Source organism: Perissodus microlepis, chromosome 6 (genome assembly GCF_051167445.1).
Source record: "Perissodus microlepis isolate ML-2025 ecotype Zambia chromosome 6, ASM5116744v1, whole genome shotgun sequence".
Taxonomy (NCBI): Eukaryota; Metazoa; Chordata; class Actinopteri; order Cichliformes; family Cichlidae; genus Perissodus; species Perissodus microlepis.
This window is the reverse complement of record NC_140466.1, coordinates 11,983,848-12,005,473: the sequence shown is the minus strand read 5'-3', so window position 1 is coordinate 12,005,473 and position 21,626 is coordinate 11,983,848. Positions and strand designations below refer to the sequence as shown.

The 21,626-nt window shown below is 37.8% G+C and overlaps 1 protein-coding gene across 4 annotated transcripts in view; it reads left to right on the top strand.

Moving 5' to 3' along the window:
- Positions 1 to 20,075, top strand: part of pnpla6 (patatin-like phospholipase domain containing 6) — a 32,003-nt gene extending 11,928 nt beyond the window's left edge. The window contains exons 12-37 of one of the 4 annotated variants that reach the window (XM_084930804.1): positions 278 to 413; positions 1,881 to 1,949; positions 2,427 to 2,527; positions 2,869 to 3,048; positions 3,529 to 3,606; positions 3,788 to 3,993; positions 5,080 to 5,211; positions 5,372 to 5,495; positions 5,729 to 5,842; positions 5,932 to 6,007; positions 6,536 to 6,685; positions 6,842 to 6,905; positions 7,200 to 7,368; positions 7,444 to 7,626; positions 8,371 to 8,489; positions 8,758 to 8,914; positions 9,038 to 9,154; positions 9,263 to 9,332; positions 12,296 to 12,412; positions 14,255 to 14,371; positions 16,080 to 16,228; positions 16,565 to 16,717; positions 17,241 to 17,357; positions 17,484 to 17,571; positions 17,854 to 17,999; positions 18,346 to 20,075. In XM_084930804.1, coding sequence (XP_084786930.1) covers positions 278 to 413; positions 1,881 to 1,949; positions 2,427 to 2,527; positions 2,869 to 3,048; positions 3,529 to 3,606; positions 3,788 to 3,993; positions 5,080 to 5,211; positions 5,372 to 5,495; positions 5,729 to 5,842; positions 5,932 to 6,007; positions 6,536 to 6,685; positions 6,842 to 6,905; positions 7,200 to 7,368; positions 7,444 to 7,626; positions 8,371 to 8,489; positions 8,758 to 8,914; positions 9,038 to 9,154; positions 9,263 to 9,332; positions 12,296 to 12,412; positions 14,255 to 14,371; positions 16,080 to 16,228; positions 16,565 to 16,717; positions 17,241 to 17,357; positions 17,484 to 17,571; positions 17,854 to 17,999; positions 18,346 to 18,420 — 3,207 coding nt within the window. In that variant the 3' untranslated portion in view covers positions 18,421 to 20,075. The remainder of the gene's footprint in view (positions 1 to 277; positions 414 to 1,880; positions 1,950 to 2,426; positions 2,528 to 2,868; positions 3,049 to 3,528; positions 3,607 to 3,787; positions 3,994 to 5,079; positions 5,212 to 5,371; positions 5,496 to 5,728; positions 5,843 to 5,931; positions 6,008 to 6,535; positions 6,686 to 6,841; positions 6,906 to 7,199; positions 7,369 to 7,443; positions 7,627 to 8,370; positions 8,490 to 8,757; positions 8,915 to 9,037; positions 9,155 to 9,262; positions 9,333 to 12,295; positions 12,413 to 14,254; positions 14,372 to 16,079; positions 16,229 to 16,564; positions 16,718 to 17,240; positions 17,358 to 17,483; positions 17,572 to 17,853; positions 18,000 to 18,345) is intronic. The other 3 variants (XM_084930803.1, XM_084930801.1, XM_084930802.1) reach the window with 3 other exon arrangements.
- Positions 20,076 to 21,626: the final 1,551 nt, after the last annotated feature.

The following is a 21,626-nucleotide window of genomic DNA, read 5'->3' as shown; positions in this document are numbered from 1 at the left end:
AGGAGTAATGTGTGTTTGCCCATTCAAATGCTTTTAAATAGTCCACAGAATTCCTGTAATATGATAGTTATCACTCAACCAGTAAAGTTACCGGTAACATAGATTCACAAGTGCTGTAACCCTTGTGACCTGGACCTCACAGTCCTCATACACATCCTGCTGTTATCATGATTTCAGTGCCTAAATACTAATATCATGCTGTACTTTCCACCTTGTGAACACACACTCAAATTAATCATCTACCTCACTCTCATCCATACATTACTTGTTTTTACAGGAAATGCATCCCTCACGTCTGCCACCGCAGTCACCCCACCCTACTCGCACCAGTCCTGTACGCCATGGCAAACGCTTTGGCAGCCTGACGGTACCTGAGGAGCACCGAGAAGCAGCCGTTAAAGGTGAAACTCCAGGTAGGGTGTCAGCATACAGATTAAGTAACTCCCAGTGTTAGAGAAGCTGAATCTTAGTTGAGGTGTACAGAGTTGCTTTAAAGCTTCATATGCAGGGTTCGTATGGGTGGCTGAAATCCTTGAAAATTCATAAATTTTAATATTGTCTTTTCAAGGTACAAAAAGTGCTCGAATTTCAGATGTGGTGCTTAAACGTGCTTGAAACTGTATTTCATTCACCACAAATAACTATCTGACCGAATAGTGTTCTTATCAGATAGAGAAATAAAATGAGTCGCAAAGTGTAAAAGCAAAATTTCCCTGCCTGGGCTGCCTCGCACCTCTGCATGTCAGTCTGTTTCAATGTGTGACCCCGCCCCTCCCCCGAACAGTCGGAAGTCTTATATGTTGAATTGAACTGAGTATGTCATCTGTTCAAAGCCTGTTCTCCATGCTGGTCTTACTGTACATGATGTTATAAGCACAAACACTTATGACTTTAACAATAATACAGACAGCAATGTAGTCAAATATCTCACAGTTAGTTTTACTGGGAATTAACTTTAACCTGTTAGGCCCCGAGGGGTTTTCTGAGCTTCCTGCTCGAAAATGAAATGACCAAAATAAATTGATTATTTCTCTGCAATTACAAACTCTGTGTAAACAGTCTTGGTATCAAAATAAAGCTAACACTTGTAAGATGTCATCAGAGGTGTAAATATTACTGCAGATGTTACTATGGCAAAGTTAATGTGACTCAAACATAGAAAAATTTGATTTTTTTATCTCCTTCACCTAAATTAGTAATTTAGTATTTAGTGATACTACTCAGTCGGCACTTATATTTCTCGTGTTATAACCGATTAAACTTGATTTTGGCCCCATTTTTCTGGGTGTGGGTGTTTTTAAAAAAAAACAAACATCTGTCTCTTAATTTTGTGTCACATAGGAAAGAAGCATCAATATCTGATGAGAAGACTTATTAATGTGGCCTTGCTGTGTATTATTGTGGTGTTTGGTGCAGTTTTCTTGTTTTGTAGAGTTGTTGTTTTTTTCAAGTGGAGGTGAATATCTCTAACAAGTTGATTTGTTTACATTTGCGCATCTTAATTTTTAAGAGAAATGTGTTTTTTGAGTTTGTAGACCACATGCATATAAGGCAACCATTTCTTTTTCCAGTATTTTTGTGTGGTGCATTTTTCTCTGTTTTAACTAAAGGGGAACAAAGGACATTTAAGTTGATCTAAGATGATTTGTTTACATTTTTACATGGTCTTACTGAGGTGATGCAAAGTGAAACATAAATAGTTTTTTTTTTTTTTTTGGCTATGTGCTGGAAAAGCTTGAAAATGGACCTTGAAAGTGCTTAAAAGTGCTTGAATTTGACCCCAAAAAATGCATATGAACCCTGCATATGTCTTCTCCGGTGCTATTTTTGCTTTGGGGTGACTTATAAATACAATTTAAAGCATTTCTTTTTCACAACAGGAGAACAAGGGAAGGATGGAACAGTGCCAACTCTTAGCAGGACAATCTCAATGCCTGTAGACATTGCTGGTGAGGGATCTTTCTCTTGTACTGACAGATTATGTTGTCTTACTGTTCTTTAGTTTTGCTGAAAGTCAGACACTTTCTTCCAGTGCAGTGTGATATTTTAAACATGTTTTAATGTAGAATGATTACTGAGAAGCCAGCAGAGAATGGGTAGCCGAAGTGTTACACTGATACCACAAACCGTTCAGCTCATCCATCTACAATATGCTATGCACACCTAATGTATACTGCTCATATTAAAAAGTTTGCCTATTGCCCACTTTAACATATATGACCAGTTGTTAATGTTACCGTTTTAGAAACACTTGTATTTGTAAGAAATGTATTTTAACAGTGCAGGTAAATAAGCAGGCAAAACCTTTAAAAAAAATGACAATATATTTTGCCTTTTGCTTGCACCATCACATTTTTGTTTGTTCTTTTTAAACATAGATCAACCTAAGAATAATTAAACCACTTAAATGTTGACCTTTTAAACAGGTGTGCAGAAAAGTCTAAGATCAGACTTTGACATGGCGTATGAAAGAGGACGGATTTCTGTCTCGGCAGAGGAAAGCAACACTCCACCCACTTATACTCGGGTCAGTACACGGGTCAGATGAGAAAAGATATAAACCCTCCTTATATGTATACATTACATTGGTTAATTACTTAAAGAAAACAGAAGTATTTTAGAATGGAGAATAGTATAGGCCACAGTTTATGAATAACAAAGAAGTAATTTAGTATATGATTCATAAGCCAAAAATATTTAAAGATAAGCTAAATATAAGATATTTGAGAAAGTGTGGAAAAAGAGTAGTGCTGTATCTCTGATAATGTTTTTTTAGAATTAGAATTCCTGATTTAACAGCAGGAACACCTATTATAAATTGGCAAAGTATGCATATTACATTATAATTATTCTATTACATTATTACAGTCCATATCACAGGAACAGCGTGAGAGGAAGGTGACAGTAGATGAAGTTCCTTCAGGAATCTATCTGTATCCAGAGGAAGAGCCAGTTGTGGACAACCTTTTTACACCCGTGTCAAATCGATCCAGTGCCGCTCTCTTTGAGGAAGGTCAGAAGGAGGTCCTAAAGCTTATGAGGATTGAGGTTCGTTTTACTTTTTTTGACTGTTCAAGGATAGTATTTTGCTGTTGTTCTATGCCGGTTTAAACTCCTACAGGCTGTGATCATAATACGACGAACAATTTGTTTTGACAAATAATGCAAGCAAATAGGTTTCCTTATGATTGACTGTTGCTTTAGAAAAAGAAAATGTTACTGAGTCTGTGGTGACAAAAAATAAACGCAAGAGTTCAGTGGTGCTTTAGGGGGTTGTGTAATTCACTTGATGCAATCTCTGCCTCTGTGCAGGTGTTGCTACATTTAAACTTTTAAAATAAATTTGTGTAAGTAGATCAAAGTGTGAGTGAAGAAATAAATCATTGCCTGCAGCACGATCTTCCTCCGAGGCTCAACAAAGTGGAGTAAAAGCATTTCATCCACTGTCTTTTTCCACTTAGCTTTATCGTTTGTCACTGCTCAATAAATTTTTGATTTTTGCTTTGCTTTCTGCCTTTTGTTATGCAGGACCCATCTCTGTTAAACAGCAGAGTGACTCTGCACCATGCAAAAGCAGGAGCTGTGTTAGCAAGACAGGGAGACCAGGTATTTTACACATTCTGAAACCCTACGACCTTTTGAAAACTTACAAATTACTCTTTTAATTGTATTAATAAAGCAGAAATAGATTAGATGTAGTAAAGAAAGAAAGTACATTACTGCAGCAGTAAAAGTTATTTTTGTCTTTGTATTTCTTTTTTCCTCCTTCCTATTTTCACTTCAAAAGGACGTGAGTTTGCACTTTGTCCTGTCTGGTTGTCTGCACGTCTACCAGCGGATGATCGGCAAGCAGGAGGATGTCTGTCTGTTTGTCACCCATCCGGGAGAGATGGTGGGCCAGCTTGCTGTACTCACTGGAGAACCCCTTATATTTACCATCAAGGCTGTACGAGACTGTACTTATTTGAAGATCTCAAAGTCTGAATTCTATGAGTGAGTCTTACGGCTTTAGTGTGGATAAACTTTTAAGTGCAAGAGATGCAAATAACTTTAGGTCACTTTCACTTATATTTAAGGTTATTATAAATTAAATTTTAAAAAATAAATTAACCTCCTAAGACCTGAACTCTTTCATGGCATGCATTTTTAATTTCTCTTTGCTATTTGGCTTTTTAGTGTTCGATAGAAAACTATTAAGTCACAATTGAGTAATAATGTGCAAAACTCTTTATTTGGTGTCTGAACACAGCAGCAAAACACAAAAGCAAAATGAGAAACAACAATTGTGGCTCTTTGAGCAATACAGCCCGTTTGAAAGCCATTTGAAAGAGCAAAATTTAGTATTGTGGTCTAGACAACCCAAAATGTGATGTCCCCATATGCAGATGCCAGGTCCCAGGAGGTTAATTTAAAAACTCCATTTTTGTAAACCATCTGAAACAAATAAAAACTAATTAAAATACAATAAAAAATATGGGAGAAATACCCTTAGTTTTAGCATCTGTTAATTTTATAAAATTTGTTATCACAACTTGCCGATGAGGCACTGATGGACATGTTAATTGCGAATTTGAATGCGATTCACCTGCTTTCAAAAACGGCTGCGTTTTTTCTTCTTATTTTTCTTTTTTTATTATTATAATACATGTGCTGATTTTCCTAAATTTTGCCTCTAACATTTGCGCTCCATACAATAATAATTAAAAACACTAAAACAACTGAAACTAATAAACACTAAACTAAAACTAAACATTTTCAAACAGTAAAAACTAGACTGAAATGAGCAAACCCACTCTGGAAGCTAACTGAAGCTAAACTGAGTTAAAAACAAAAACAAACATGCATACACATTTACACAAAGCTTGTATCACCTGAATAAATAAGAAAAAGCCAGCTTATGAAATTCATACATACATCCAGAGAATATGAAAGCTTAAAATATAAAAAAGTAAACTTTTAGTATTCTTTTCTACAGTAATCTCCCAGTTTTGAGTTATCTCTCTCTACTTTTGACCATATTCCAGTGTGAAATATTCAGTATTTGTTCTCACTCTTTCTGTTCTATGCTTCCCCCTGCAGGATCATGAGGGAGCAGCCCAGTGTGGTGCTGAGTGCAGCCCATACGGTTGCAATCCGGATGTCTCCTTTTGTCAGGCAGATGGACTTTGCCATTGATTGGATGGCTGTAGAAGCTGGCAGAGCCCTCTACAGGTACTCTGCTCTCGTCTTTACTTAGACAAAGAAATGAAAACAATCTTTGCATCTATGTGAAAACAATACTTGGTCATCCTGTTACATTTCTTATTATTCAGTCATATTTATAATGGTAAATGTAAAATATGCTTTTTTTCTGTAATCTACGCATCAACAGACAGGATGACAAGTCAGACTGCACCTACATTGTTCTGAATGGACGTCTGCGTTCAGTCATCCGCAAGGCGAATGGCAAGAAAGAACTGGTGGGGGAATATGGTAGAGGAGAACTCATTGGAGTGGTGAGAACAAGGCATTTTTGTCTCATCCTACCCATGTGTGAATAGATACTAGTTAGTAAAATAAGCTCAAAACTATTAAGTTAAAAACAGCTGTGGTCCTGAGCTAGGATTGGGACTAGAGCAGTGTGCTGCATTTTTCCACATCTGGAAAATTTCGATTAGATTTCTTCTCATTTCTTTTTTTTTTTTTTAAGTTGTAAGTGAGGGACTAATCCAATCTAACTATGTATCAGGTGGAGGCGCTGACCAAACAGCCAAGAGCCACAACGGTCCATGCTGTGAGAGACACTGAGCTGGTTAAACTGCCCGAGGGAACCCTTAACAACATCAAGCGACGATATCCACAGGTCTGTGACTTTGTCCTTGAAGTACTATTAAGTGGCTATGTACTATAATAACATAGTTTCTTTTCAATTTTCTCTACTGTTGTGTTTAGGTGGTGACAAGGTTGATCCACTTGTTGGGTCAGAAGATTCTGGGAAATCTGCAGCAGGGTCGTGGGCCATTCTCTGGTAAGTCCAGTAAATTGAGCAGAAGAAAAAAAAACAAAAAAAGATCAGGTGACCAGATTTAATGAAATGAGCATGCGCTAATGAGCAAGGTTGAGAACTAATGCAGAACCACATGAGACCATTATTCACTTTATTCAAAAATTAAATGGTATTCTAAATATTGCAGATGTTGCCGAGACACACACACACACATATACTACTGTTATTATTGCACGTCATCCCTGGGACATGTGGCTGCACATACAGATTTAGTTTGTCATACTAGTTTGATTAGTGTTGCTAAAGTTAGCAGTGTTATATTCTTTTCAGGGTAACGCCCCCACGCCTGTGCAGGATGGCGTTATGCGTCACTCTGGTCATGTAGTTGAATGCTAATTTATCTTCACATAGTCTAGTTCATTTTGTCGATTCAAGTATTGACTAGTGAGGGCAGTAACACACACATGCGTGCTTCCTCACCAGCCAGCTGTGCTTTTACAGCCTTCAGTTTCTCATTCACTCCATTTGTTCACTGTTTTAATCTTTTAGGTTCAGCCCTCAGTCTTCCCAGTATGACAACAAGTGCTGATGTCACCAACCCAGCAAGCAACCTCTCCACTGTCGCAGTGCTGCCTGTTTGTGATGAAGTGCCAATCAATGCATTCAACCTAGAGCTCAGCCATGCACTTAGTGCCATTGGTAAACCCACACATTTCAATTTTGTTCGTAAAAATCCTTTTTTTAGTGGGATTGCTTGACTTCTGTGTAGCTGTGTCTTTAAATTAAAGCAGGTCGACAAACAAACGCACAAGTTCTTTACTTTTTTGTGATATACAATTTGTTTGACTCTTGTAGGACCTACATTACTTTTAACCAGTGACATAATTAGAGAACGTCTGGGTGCTTCGGCTTTGGACAGGTCAGTCTGATAATCAAAGAATCTTGTCTGTATCACAAACCCTTTTTTCTTGTTGCTTGGGCTTTACTTGAAGCTATGCATTTAGTTTGTGTGTTATTTTTTCCTTACTTGTTTAGATATTACTGAGTTTTGTATTTTTGTAGAGACAGGCATTGCAAATAAGTGCTATAAATGCTGTAGGCATGGTTCGTGTTGCATACCTATAATGTATTAAAATGTAAACAAATCACCTCTGCTACTTTTCATACCTCCAAGTCATTGTCTGTGTCTCTGTTTTTCCTCTCTATCCATCAGTATCCATGAGTATCGTCTCTCCGGCTGGCTGGCCCAGCAGGAGGACATCAATCGGATTGTCCTCTACCAGACAGACAACAGCATGACCCCATGGACACAGCGCTGCATCCGACAGGCTGACTGCATCCTCATTGTTGGTCTGGGGGACCAGGAACCTACACTAGGAGAAGTATGTGTGTGTGGAGCTGTGAAGAGAAGAAATTTAATGGCAACAGATAACTTTAACTGTCTCGTCTTCCTTCAGTTGGAGCAGATGCTGGAAAACACAGCAGTGCGAGCTTTGAAACAGTTGGTCCTTTTGCACAGAGAAGATGGACCTGGACCTTCCAGGACAGTCGAGTGGCTCAACATGCGCAGCTGGTGCTCAGGGCATCTTCACCTCAAGTGTCCCCGGAGGGTCTTCTCCAGACGAGGTCCCAGCAAACTGGTACAGAGTCAATTTTTTTATAGGATTTTTAGATGCTTTCAGTTTATTTACATTTAGGGGTGGACAGAATGGCAGAGATATCAGTACCATAATTTCTAGAAGGTACAATATTCTAGGAGAATATAAAAGCCTTGTTTTGAATATTGAGTATGCTAGATTGATATTAACTACAGTCCACATGGCTTTGAGCCTCACATTTTAACAGTAAACAATACACAGTTCTCTGCTTTTTGCTAATTAGGGCACGTGCACACACATTACCCTTTCACATCTGCAGCTTTTTGCATTGTAAATACTAGCCAGACCTCCTGACTCTCTTGGAGAGTAATTTCTTTTTCTGGCACTCCAGCCACAAGACACACACTTAGGATAGCTCTCACACTAAAACTTTTTTGTAACTCGGTTACAGCTGCCAGTATGCACTTCATGTTGGAAACATCATAGAAGGTTTAGTTGGTAAAGCACTCCCCTGTCACTTTGGGGAGGCCTCACTGTTTTTTTTTTTGTTGTTGTTGTTGTTGTTGTTTTTGTTTGTTTGTTTGGGGTTTTTTTGCATCATTTCATTCATTAAAATGTTGCTTGAGTGTTGTTGTTTTTTTTTGTTTTTTTTTTAAAGCAACCTCATCCAGCCCTATTTACTGTTCAACATAACAGCAATTGTAATAGTTTGATAATATTGTTACACAAAATGAAATGTAACCCCTGTATTTATTTTTGTGTGTTTTTCTTCCTGTGATTGTGCAGAGGGAGGTGTATGAGAAGGTATTTGAGAAAACGGCAGACAGACATAGTGACTTCTCTCGGCTGGCCCGAGTCCTCACCGGAAACAGCATTGCTCTTGTGCTTGGAGGTGGCGGTGCTAGGTGAGCAAAGTCGATGAGACTTTCTGCACCAATAAAGTTCACAAACGTTCAGCAGTACTAAACTAATGTGCAGTTAATGTCTGTGTGGTAATGTATGGGAGGATTTCTAATGTGGAAACACTATGTTGTGCCTGTATACAGAGTAAAGCAGCATTAGGAAAATGTGTCTGTCTTTTAGTCTAAAAGCCATTTCAAATACTGATGTTGTAAATGTACTCGGCATCGTGCGTACTTGCTTGTTTTCAGACAAATTGTCTCCCTCTTACAGAGGCTGCTCTCATGTGGGTGTAATTAAAGCTATGGAGGAAGCAGGGATTCCTATTGACATAGTGGGTGGGACCTCAATTGGCTCTTTCATCGGTGCCCTTTATGCAGAAGAAAGGAGTGCTGTTAGAACAAAACAGAGAGCAAGAGAGTGGTCTAAGGTAGAGCACACACATCTAGGACTATCAACGCAATCATTTTTTGGGTCATATCTGATGACAATTTAGTTTTTCACAAAAATCTGACAAACATCTACTAATTCCCTGCAATTCTTTGTTTAACAGGCAATGAATTCAGTGTTTAAAACAGTTCTGGATCTTACCTATCCCATCACCTCCATGTTCTCTGGCTCTGCCTTTAACACCAGCATCTATAAAGTGTTTCAGGACAAGCAAATAGAGGTGGGACTGTGGTACAAAATGTTTTTTCCCCATTGCAACAACCTTGCCATAAGACAAGAGGGTTTTGTTTTTTTCTATCATTAACTTTGAAATAAAATGTTTTCCCAGGACCTGTGGCTGCCGTACTTCAACGTCACCACTGACATCACGGCCTCAGCTATGCGTGTTCATCAGGATGGTAAGTGAGCGCTGTTCTAACCGCAGGGGTCGTTACCCCTGTAGCATTTTATTAGCTTAAAATTTAGTCGAGATTACTACAGTACGTTTGTATTTCACATTATGTTTACATGGAGTACATTTACTAAGATTTAAGAATAGTTCACATTCATGCATACATGTAAGTGGAAATGAACAGTTGCTTCTTTTTAAATTTAACCCAACTTAATCCATTTTTACTACCCTGAATGACAGAAAACTAATGTGTGAAATTGGTTTCATATGTAATTAAATGGTTGCAGCAGTCATTCAGAAATAATATGGTACAGTGATCAAAGCTCTTATCTAAGTGAATATACTGGCATGTTGTTCTACTCAGTCAAGTGTCACGAGGTACTAAAGGGATTATAATGTCTTGTATTCTCTATATGGCAAGTCTGTAAATGTTGTCCGTTTTAGGCTTAAGCTGATGCCACAAACAAGCATTTAGCTGGCTAATGCATTATGAGAGTGGCAGGATTGCATGTTCTCAGAAGTAAGGTTGGAGGTGGATGTACACCAAACTAAACTGAACTGGTGTGTTTGCAATCTCCACATAGACAAATACTAATATGGTGGATATATGTGTAGGGGGCAAATTGTATATTTGATTAAAGGGGGGGGGGGGGGGGGGGGGGCTATGATGCTTCTCTGTACTTTCTCTCATATATGGGGCCATAAATTCCAGTAATGAGGTCAGTACATGTAAAAGTCATCCCTGTGAGCCACTTCTTCTTTTGAACTGTAAATTATGCAAAACTACTAGAATAGCATCCAAGGCGTGCATCTGGAAATGGGCAAAACAGAGGCCTGCTTTTGCTGTGTCCACTACCCGTGGGAGGATACTTAAAGTGATTCTGAAAGCAGGTTTAAGTTCCTCATATCAAAAATATGAGACATGGAGAAATACTAGATTGGATAATTAAAAATGTTTGAATATGTGATTACAGTGCAGTTATCAAAGGTACATGTAGCCTTTCGTTTGCAAACCCATTTATTTGTTCCTACAAAAAACATGCCAGTTTCAACCTTGTTTGGAGTATGCCTCCATTAAAGTGTTAGAAAGAGATTTTGCTAAGTATGTACAAAAGAAAGGACGTATGTTTTGATGCTTGTCTGTGTATTTGCTGAGATGTGTGTTCTTTTTGACTTGCTTAAAAATGCACCATCACTAACAATAGCCAAAATGGATCTCTGCAATCTAAAACGACTGTTTGTGGAAAAAACAACCCTCAAATCCAGTTTACCATTTTCTGTGTAATGCTCGTTTCTAATATTCAGTCTTGTACATTAAATGAAGTTATTGTAGTCTTTGATGTAAAATCAGTGTTTTGAATTATTAACTGGCTGATTGCTGGATTTGAGGAGTTCATAAGCTTTCAGGTCTCAGTCCTGCAGCTAAGCACGCTGAATGCTTATGTTTGCATCTTGGCATGTGGATGAACTAACTGCTAGAGCTACGCCTTCTTACTTGGTTTCACTGTTGCCATCTTTTGCCTCTTATCATGTGCCTACTTAAATTTCATTCTTTCTTTCTTCCTCTCTCTTCTATATCTGGATTTTCCTTTCTTACTATTGCCATGTGCTAATATAAAAAACAAACAAACCTGTAGCTTTTTCATTGTTTAGTGTCAATCCAATTTATGTTTAAAACTCCCCGAATTCACTTTATATATAACTTTATGTCTGGTCTTTCTGAGCATGGAGAGACATTACAGATATGCTCATTTATAGTTTACAACAAAGACAAAATAACCTGCGTAGTCACTCACCTCAGAATACTGAATCTTCTCCCATGTCAACATGTAGGATCCAGAACACATTAACTTACCATTTACCGCATTGCCTTTTAGTGGTTTCCATCCCATGTTGCATCCATCACTCCTTCATCTCCATTCTGTGCTTTCTTTGGTTTTGGGTTTTTTTGGTTTGCTTTTGTTCAGCATTTCAAGCTTGGTGCTATTGTGAATATGTCACTCTGAGTCACTGAAAGGAAATAATAACTGTCATTTTGATGGTTGTTGTAAGGCAGAGAGTTTGAATTACTTACTTTGGTTTTTATCCAGTGAGGAACACAGCCAAGGCACAAATTTAAGAATGATATGAAGCTAAATAGAAATTGCAAATCTTTTACAGAAAAATTACCTAGGATTTTTTTCCCTTTTTATATTTTTTAGAAGCTTTAGTTGGAGGCCTAAGACTCTCTGTCTGTCTCTCTTTCCTTGTTTCTGTCTGTTCATCTCATGTCTCTTACAGTTATCCCTTGTCTTCTTGTCTTTATCGCACCTTGCTGGATGAACCAGTCATCTAACAGTGCTAATACTATTTCTCTGACATGCTTAATGAACACATCAGATAGCATCACCGTTCTTTATTTTCTTTTCAAATTTGTTCTCTGATACTTTGTTCTTTCTCCTTCATTTTCTTTCATTTACATCACCACTGGTTTTTAATATTTATCCTAAAAATAAACTGTTCATGTCAGATCATATTCTGTTCCTTGAATTAAATTTTACTTCACAAATATTTTGATATCCTGTTAGTATTCTGAACAAAGCTCTGAGGTAACCTCTTTTCCCTCAAATAGTTACATTTAAAAGGTTATAGAGTACTCCTGCAGTTTAGCTCTCTATATAAAAGTTGGATCATATTAGAATTTGCAATATTTTCTTAAAATCACAGGCATATAAAAGTAATTTTGATGAGATTATACTCCCATTTCTCTTTTGGGCTACTTGCGGCTACTTACAGTTTCCTCACTATCTTGCAGGCATTTCTTTCTCCATGTTCCTCGCTCTCTCTCTCTCTCTCTCTCTCTCTCTCTCTCACTTTATTCTTCTCCTTTCTTTCTTTTACTCTCCTTCACATTTCTTTTACCCCATCTGTGATGTGGAGTCTGGCCCATATTTGATGTGTTGCTCCTTCTCCATCTCCATTTCCTGACAGGTTGTGTCTGGCGCTATGTTAGAGCCAGCGCCTCCTACACCCCCTATTTACCTCCCCTGTGCGACCCCAAGGATGGCCACTTGCTTGTGGATGGTTGCTATGTTAACAATGTCCCAGGTCAGATTTTAAACACCCGCTCACCAAAACCTCCCCCCTCCCGCCTCCATCCCCAAATCGACAATCAACCACCCAGCTACCCTCCTCTTCTTTCGTCTCCCTCCCAAGTTCTCAATGTAACTAACCCCACCTTGACTTGGTGGATATTGGGAGCCCATGGTTTGGAAGGAAAGACTACATCCTACATATATCTTAAAGCCCAGATTGCATCATACCGTCTCTCCCATTGACTTTGTTATTCACACAGAGAACACGTTTTATCCATTTAGCTTAGTGTCACCTAAAAAAAAATCACGAAACCCACTGAACTCCACTGTGTTTATTCAATCTCAGGATTTCTCCATGCATGTTTGGATATCTGTCGGTCATAGAGAGCTGCATGATCATCAGGCTTCATCTGAACACATCTATTTGCTGAAACTCACACTTCTCCTATGACATTAAGGTTGAGGCATGTCTTCATGCACCACTGCACTTGGCTTTTTTTCTTTCTTCTTTGTCATTTTCAATTGAAGTCAACCTCAATTCATTTAGATGTTGGCAGATTTATCAGCTCGAGATCAAGCATAGAGAACAGACAGTATTCAGTGTTGAACTGACGAGATGGTGAACGGCTGCAATCTACATGAGATGTTGACATCACATGTAAATCACTGTGTATTCCAATTCACCTAAATGTGTATGTCAAATGGACTGAAATGCAATTTGATTCCCTGCTTCTATTTTATTTCAGTCATCTCTGCCTACAGGAGCATGTTCAATCCCTCCTATCCAGCTGTTGTCCTCTCCCCTGGCTTTGCTTGCTTTTTTATGCATGCCAGTATGTTAGTTAAAGCCATCCCATCTATATATCTTTCATAAATATATATTGATGACAAATATCATCATTATTATTATTATTATTATTATTATTATTATTATTATTATTATTATTATTATTATTATTATTATCATCATTATTATTATTATTATTATCATCATTATCATCATTATTATTATTATTATTATCATCATTATTATTATTATTATTATTATTATTATTATTAGAAAATAAGTGTTCTGGATCTTGCTGTTGCACATTGCACCTCCTATACACAGTCAACGAAGCCCTTAAAATGACAAACAATCAACAGGGATGAAAATCTGCAAGTGGTGTTTTTTCTGAAGTCACATTTCAGTAATGTAATTCTGTTCAAGCATTCACATATTCTCTATGCATAGTAGCACCCCTCACTTTTCTCTGTGGTGCTCCTTATCCTTCCAACCCATGCAGCACTTTGTCTGCTCCTGCCCTCTGCTGACACTGAGCTGTACTGCAGGACAGAGTAGGCTGGTTGCTTCCCTGTAATATTCACTGTGAAAAATCTCCAAACATTGTCACATCAACATCTACTACTGCTCCGTCCCTACACACAGTTGGCAATAGGAGTAAAATTGGATTCTACTGCTTTGGTTTATTCACTAACGTTGCAATAGGTCTGTAGATTTTGAGGAACTTATAAAGGAGGATCATATGCAGTGAAGCACTGTTTTTGGGACATAGTTTGGAGATGAAACAACCTTGATTCTCTGTGATGGTTGCCATTTACTTTTTTACCTTTTGCACAAGCCACACAGGATCTATGTGCAAGGTAATGAGGTTTGCAGTGGTTTACAGCAGAGTTTAAAGGTAGGCAGAACGACAGTCCTAGCCTTTGCAGGGATCGACTACCTTCTTTTGTCCGACCTCGCTCTGGTGTTTGGATTGCGGTCTGTGTCGACACTAATCTGAAACGTATAGCAAACATTATTGAGATGTTATCCCCCCCTTCCTCCTCCCTCCTTCCCTCCTTGGTGTGCCAGGCTCACTGTGGCGCTATGTACGGGCGAGCATGACCCTCTCAGGGTACCTGCCGCCTCTCTGCGACCCCAAAGATGGCAACTTGCTAATGGATGGTGGCTACATCAACAACCTGCCAGGCAAGTATAGGTGGTAACCCCCTGCTCCCCACCTCACCCCACCCCGAACCAATCCAGTCCTTAATTTCTATCCAACTCCTGTCTCCCAGAGGAGGGGGAAGGTGGGATGGTGATGGGGGGATGCTTTGAATGGTGGTTTTTAGGTTAGCAATATTAAGAGGTTGTGTTTTTAAGTAAGTGGATGAATGCTTAATGTTAATGGAGGAAAGTCCTGTGGTATTGCTGAGCTTTCCCCATCTGAATATTAAGGCGGTTCAAATTTATATAATGAGAAAATTCAAATCAGTGGACTGAAAAGCCCAGATTAAAACAAACTCTACTTTAGATCAATCGCTGAAGTAACCTGGTTTGCCAGATGGGGGAAGAAATGCAACATTTAAAGTTTATTTAAATTTTATATAAATACAAGGCTTTTTCTACAACTAGGAAATATTGCATTAAACAGTGGGGATGTATTTGTATGTGAAGCAGCCTGGTGTCAGATAGGGATAGAATTAAAAATGTTGGAGAGAAGTTTCTAGTAAATATACATTTGAAGAAATGGAAACAAATCCTCTTCTGACATCAAAACCGCCATGCATAAGACGCTAGTCTGCTTTGAGATTACATTCTGATTCTTCTCATGTTGAAACTGTTGTATGATTGGCAATAATATTGGGGCTTGCAGCAAAATTGTAATTGGTATTATAATCATACAAGTGTTCCACACATTTTCAAAATTAACTACTTCAGGCAAGTTTACATTAACACAAACCCAAAAAAACTGCCTGGTGAGGTTTCTGTTTAAGCTGTAAGAATAAAGCGTAAGTTTTTTTTGTCACGTGCTTTCAACAAGAGGAAAAATCAGTGGTGTGTGTTCAGACTCAGGGGAACAGCTTTTTTTGTCTGCAGACTAGTAAATGGATGATCATTGCTTAAAAGCAACTGCACAGAGCCAAAGGTACATATTCCTGAAATGTTTGTGCGATAATGATGACAATTGAGATGCATACTACTTGGAGTTTTCATTTTGATGTGGCGGTGAAAATTCCCCTGAGTCTGGGTTGATGTATTTATAATAAAAAAATATCCTCTGTACTGAAGAAACAGAACCATATTTCACAATGAGACTGGCCTATTGCAGTTTTCTGCTCTGCATTTAAATCATTTCTCATTGTGTCCCAGCTGATGCTTTGTGAAATATGGTGCTGCCTGGGCCCAAAATATTGATCCAGTGGAAGGGAACTTTGTCAAATTAACATCCTGTGTTTGTTTGTTTCACTCTGCCTTCTGTGTAGCTGCTTTTAAAGTTGTTCTTGGGGTGCTGGATCAGTGTTTCAGGCTTGTGGGTTGTCTTCCACAGACTCAACACCACAAAAATGCCTACCATTGCAAAGCTCCTTTTAATAAGGGGATAAAAAAGGCCCTGCGCTATTTGGCCAGGAAATATGTATAGTTTACATATATACATCTCATTTAATTGGCTGTAAATTCTCTGAAGTGAGCTTACAACTTTTATGTCTTAAAGGTTTTGTGTTTTTGTGGTGTACGTCTGTTAGAATACTGTGCCTCTAAAAATGAAGGTTTCTGGAGGCAAACCTGAAACAAACTTATTAACACCGTATTTATTGTCTTATCATCTCTGCTGCCGGATTTTGTGACGCTATGGTCGTTCGTCTGCGTGATTGTGTGCTTGTGTGTGAAAAAACTGGTGTTAAACGTCTAACAGCGGACATTGCAAGGAACACGGGTGCCAGAACAGTCATTGCCATCGACGTGGGTAGTCAAGATGAGACTGACTTGTGTAACTATGGCGATTGCCTGTCGGGCTGGTGGTTGCTGTGGAAACGGATCAATCCCTGGGCAGAGAAAGTAAAGGTACTGGATGCAGTAGTTTTCCTGGCTTAGATTGGGCTAACATAAATGTCTTTTGTAACTGAGTAAGTGGAGTCCAACAATACTGGTTACAAATGTTTCTATTTGGCTCGAGCTAAAACTTTCTTAGAGGGTGCCAAAATTTTTCTATGAAAAATTTTTCTGGGAAAAAGCCTTTTATGGGTTGGCAGTATGAGGCATTGGTACCTTTTGAGTCCATCTGATCAATGTGTAGCATATCCAATTCTGCTATGGAATCAGCAGATTCATCTTTATTTATTTATTGCGAAATCTGGTAGTGTGTTGTCTGAATAAGCTCTATGATACTCCCTTCTGTAGGTGCCGGACATGGCAGAGATCCAGTCACGGTTGGCCTATGTGTCGTGCGTGCGACAGTTAGAAGTGGTTAAGAAGAGTGCCTACTGTGAGTACATCAGACCACCCATTGACCGCTTCAAGACCATGGACTTTGGCAAGTTTGATGAGATCTATGTGAGTTACTTACCCAGTATGGGGTTTTTAATTGCACAAAAATACACTTTATTTGTGTGAACCTGAAACCAGGCTACTTCCAAAATGGGTGTAATCTCTTTGAAGGGTGAGAATCTGAAAAACAAGTACAGTTGTGTAAACCCCTAGTCTCATATTATGGATCAGCTTTAAAATTCGTGTGTCTATCATCTGATTGTTTGGGCAAAAAAGGGAGAAGTACTACTTTGGTTTCTGTTTATACTGGAAAACAATGTGGGCTTCTTTGAAAATGGAATCGACAGCTAATTTTTTAAATATTTTTTTTAAGTAAAGCTACTAGCTTTAGATTGTATATTGCAATATAAGAAAAGCTATCACAGCTTTAATTAGTCAACTGTCGGTTTAACATCCCATAGTGCAAATATAAATGTTGATTATTACTCTAAATACACCACAGGATCCATCAGTGTTTCAGTCTGAATTTAAATCAGTTGCTCTGTTTCTAAACACTTATAGCTTTCATTTGAACTACTGTGTATTGCAGGATGTGGGCTTTCAGCACGGCAAGTTAGTGTTCACTGGCTGGGCTCGGGGTGACATCATCGAGAACATGCTGAAGGACCATCGTTCAGCCGACTACAATGACAGCAAGAGAACAGATGTGAGAAGGGCACATACGCACACTTAAACTATTAATCCTATCTTACATGGCTGCTGTAACTCGTGTCTTTAAAGGTGAACCTGCAAGTTCTATATGTAATACTAATAATAACATGTTGTCCATTAGTCCTACACGTGTCCAGGAGCTGACTTCACTGATCTTGCAGAGATTGTATCGAGGATAGAGCCAGTCCAAAGCTACCTTGCTGCAGAAGGTAAATAATTACTAATTCATTATTGTCTAGAAAGAGTTGCTCTTGATGTTTTGTTGGAATATATTTTCCTTCTGATTTAGAATAGTAAAGACAGAGCTTACAGCATTCTTCTTTGTGACAACGTACAATTCAATAAGTCTGATAAATAAGGAATTGTATCCTTGTCTCTTTTCTTGACTATAATAGGGGATGTTCCTGATATTTTATGAGTGCCACCTTAAATGGATGGGTCAGTCTCAATAAATTCTTTCTATAATATCTCCTCTAAATCTTTCTGATCAGCGGAGGAGTCGGACTGTCTGACAGAATATGAGGAAGATGGAATGGACACAGTAAGAGAGGAAGAAGGGGAGGAAGAGGAGGATGAAGCAGAGTACCCTGAAGACCACTCTCCTGGGGAGTGGGGACAGAATGGAGTTTTTCAGACGGTAACACTACAGTTTTAATTCTCTGAGCTCCAGCAACCATTCTTTGCTCCAATGAAACAATAATAACTCACCTCTTTAGATGAAAAGCTCTCCAGCAAACCTTCAGACCCTTAAAATGCTTCAATGTTTATTACACTCCACATTACAAATAATACAATGAAACATACAGTCACCATACGCTTTATTATGTCAAACATGCAAGTACCAAGGTTCTATAAACCTTCCTAAGACATTTTATGTTTGATATCTTGTGTCCAAGATGAGATTTTGTCAGGCGAGAAACGGAGGATCTCTTGGCATTAGATTTAAGTTGCACCAAATGGTTAAAACACTGTCTTCTCTACAGGATGAGGAGAAATCTGTGAGGCAACGTCGGAAACTTGCCAGTGACTCCAACACCTCTGAAGTCTCAGACTGCTGACAGTCGGCCACAAAGGAGTAGGAGGATAAGACTAAGGGTCCATAAATTTTCAGTGTTAGATGCGTCACACTCAGCCCTTGCATCTACTAAAAACTCAAAGTTTTCTTTCTGGAGCATAGCCACTTATTGTCTAAACTGCTGAATCTTCTTTGCATCAAGTGACTTTCTCCTGATTTATGCGGTTTAAGAACAGGCTTTGAAAATTTACCCCACCCAGAATCTGTCTCTTCAGACACGTCAACTTTACCGTAATTCCAACCATAACAAAAACGGAGACTCTAAACTTCCATTTCAGCAACTGAAATCACCTGCATGTTCCTTCTGTTTCTCTAAATCTTTATGTACATCTTTAATGTCAGCACACCATCTCTGCACTGTGTCATTGATGATTTGACATACATAGTCCTCAGTTCTCATGTGTGCTTGTTCAGATGAGTGTGTGTGGGTTACCTGTGTGTTGGAGTGACTGGTACTGATGTGTAAAGCTGTGAATTGTTGAAATGGTAACTGGGCACTAAAAAGAAAAGTAGGGAGCATAGACAGAGCTGTAATTACTAATAATGTAATTATGTTAAGATTATCCTAGATACCATGTAGAAAGTCAGTTAGGGAATGCTACAGGAAGAATGGCAAATTGTTATCACCAAAGTGGAGTGGTTGAATGAGCAGAAATATTTGTGAATTAATGCAGTGGACAGGTTTCAAAAATACATTATTGAGATAAAGCTGGGTGGATGGGGAGCAATATGGAATATGGAGTGTGCGGTGAAAGTTGGGGATGAATGTGAGTGTTCGACATTTTGTCTGTGCTAAAAATTTGCCGTTTGAGTTGTTTTTTTTGAGATGATGCCAGATAAAGACGATGCCTTTTCTACCAGAGTTCAACACACTCAGAATGAGCATGACTGTGGAGCGATCATTTGACTGACACTAAACAACAAACAAGTTTGCGTCTGCCTATGCTTAGGCAAGGTCACACGCACAGTACTCAGGGTTCCTGCGTATGACTTGACATTTATGCCAATAGTGTCCTCTGGTGATAACAAGGTGTACGTGTGAGTGCATTGCAAATTTTGGAGTAATGATAATCTCCAAAACGAGCCAACATTATCAATAAAACCCTGAAAATATCAACAGATTGTATGTGGATAATACGCAGAAATCCCGAGTAATCCTAAACCTCTAAATCACAGAAGTTCACCTAATATAATATTTAATTCATATGGACCTCTTGTAGAAACTGTAACAAGATTATATTAAAATACACAAAATGTTCATATTAATATATGTATATGAAGTGAGAATTTGTAAGTTGATGCTTTGCTGCAAACCAAGGGAACTTACACTGAAAAAAAAGGGGTTTGTTCTCGTAACATCAGTTCAGTTATTATGGACAGTTGCCAGACTTGTTTTCGTTTTCTTTTATTTATACATGTCAACTAATTCATTTTTAAACTCGGAGACAGGATCGTATGTTGTTTTAATGAACTTGGCTTGAGCTCTTTGCACTGAAATGTTTGAGTTTATTCCTTTTCTTTAAAGATGGTTGTTTTAATGATTGCCCTGAAACTTGAGATGCCAAGGGAATCTAAGGTATAAAAAAAAAGGTTAATATTTAATATGCATATTGAAAAATAAATATAATATGCATCCAATTATGTGTAACCTGTATTGTTTTTGTCTATCAAACTGTTTTTATGAGATTTACTTGTCTGACATCTGTCTACTAGCTGTGATTTTCAGCTTATTTTAAAAGGATACTGATTTTGGGCTACACCAGAAGTTTATTTGCAGCAAAAATGTTTGGTTGCTTCATCAGGTAGAGGAGCATTTCATGACAAAACTGGCAGATCTGTAGTATCCTATTGTTTTTTGTTTTTTCTTTAAAAGTTTTTTTTTTTAAAGTGACTAAATAATAATAAAAAAGTTAATCAAACAAAAAAGGACGAATAAAAGTCCATTTATTATAGTTTGTAATGTGGAGCTTTTGTATTATAATACTTTTTTTCTTATAATAACTTTAAACAACCATATTTTTCCAACATATGCTGAAAGAATTACTTTAACTTAATGTTAAGTGACATGAACAAAGTCACAGGTCAAGATTAGTTGAAGGCAGTCTTGCTCGAGAACACATGCAGGTAAGTTTCTTCCCTGCAGTTCACTTTTTTTTTCGTTTTCTTGTTTTGTTAAAAATTTGACAAACTTGATATGTACGAGTCAAGAGTAGGGAGCGAGCAATAATAACAGCATGAAGCTACTGATGACAATCAGTGTTGTTTTTTGGCTTTTCTGTGTTGAAAACTAAGGAAAGTTAACAAACCTGTTGATAAGTCCATGAAGCTCTAAACTCATTGAATCTACTTAAAATACTACCAGTTATAGCTTCTTAGCTTAGTACAATCTAACGATATTCACCACTTTGTACAAGTGCCATGGTTCAAATAAAAACTAAATTCTGAAAATGTTCATAAATTTAAGTGTATTGTTGCAAAAATGTATCTAAACAGTCTAAAGACTGTTATCATTAAATATTTATAAATATTTATATTTATTTACTTATACAATAACTTATTACTGTTCCAGTAGTTCAGGTGGATGCAATTTTGAGAAATCTTGTATCTAGCTGTAACTTTTAAATGATTTTAACCATGGATCAAATTTATGCATATTTTCTTGAATAATTTCTTAATTGTTTGCTTAATAAAACAAAAAAGCAGCCAGTTTGCATCTAGAAAGTGCTATTAAAATAATAGCCATGTATTCCTAAGTTTAATTATTCATTACCCACTTAATTGTTATTGTTTTACTTCTATAATCTGTGGGGGAGATTAAATTAATTAGCTACTCAGCGTATTTTATATTCTTATCACTGGTTGTGTATGTCCTTTAACTGCAGTCGTGAAATAAATGTAGGAAGTACAAGTACAGTATTTCCTTCTGTTGTAGTGGAGCAGAAGTAGAAAAACAAGTAAAGTAAAACTACCTCAAACTTGCTCGCTTGTGCTTGAGTGATTTGTATTTGTTACCCCTGGTAACTGTAGAGAGTAAAATTGGAACAAAGTTCTGAATCAACAACCAAACTGCCAGCGTGTTAATAAAATAAATACTTTGGCTTGCATTTAATATTAACCAATTTAAAACATTTGATCCACAGTGACCTCCTGTAAATTATGCCCCTTTTTATGTGCTGTAAACAACTATCA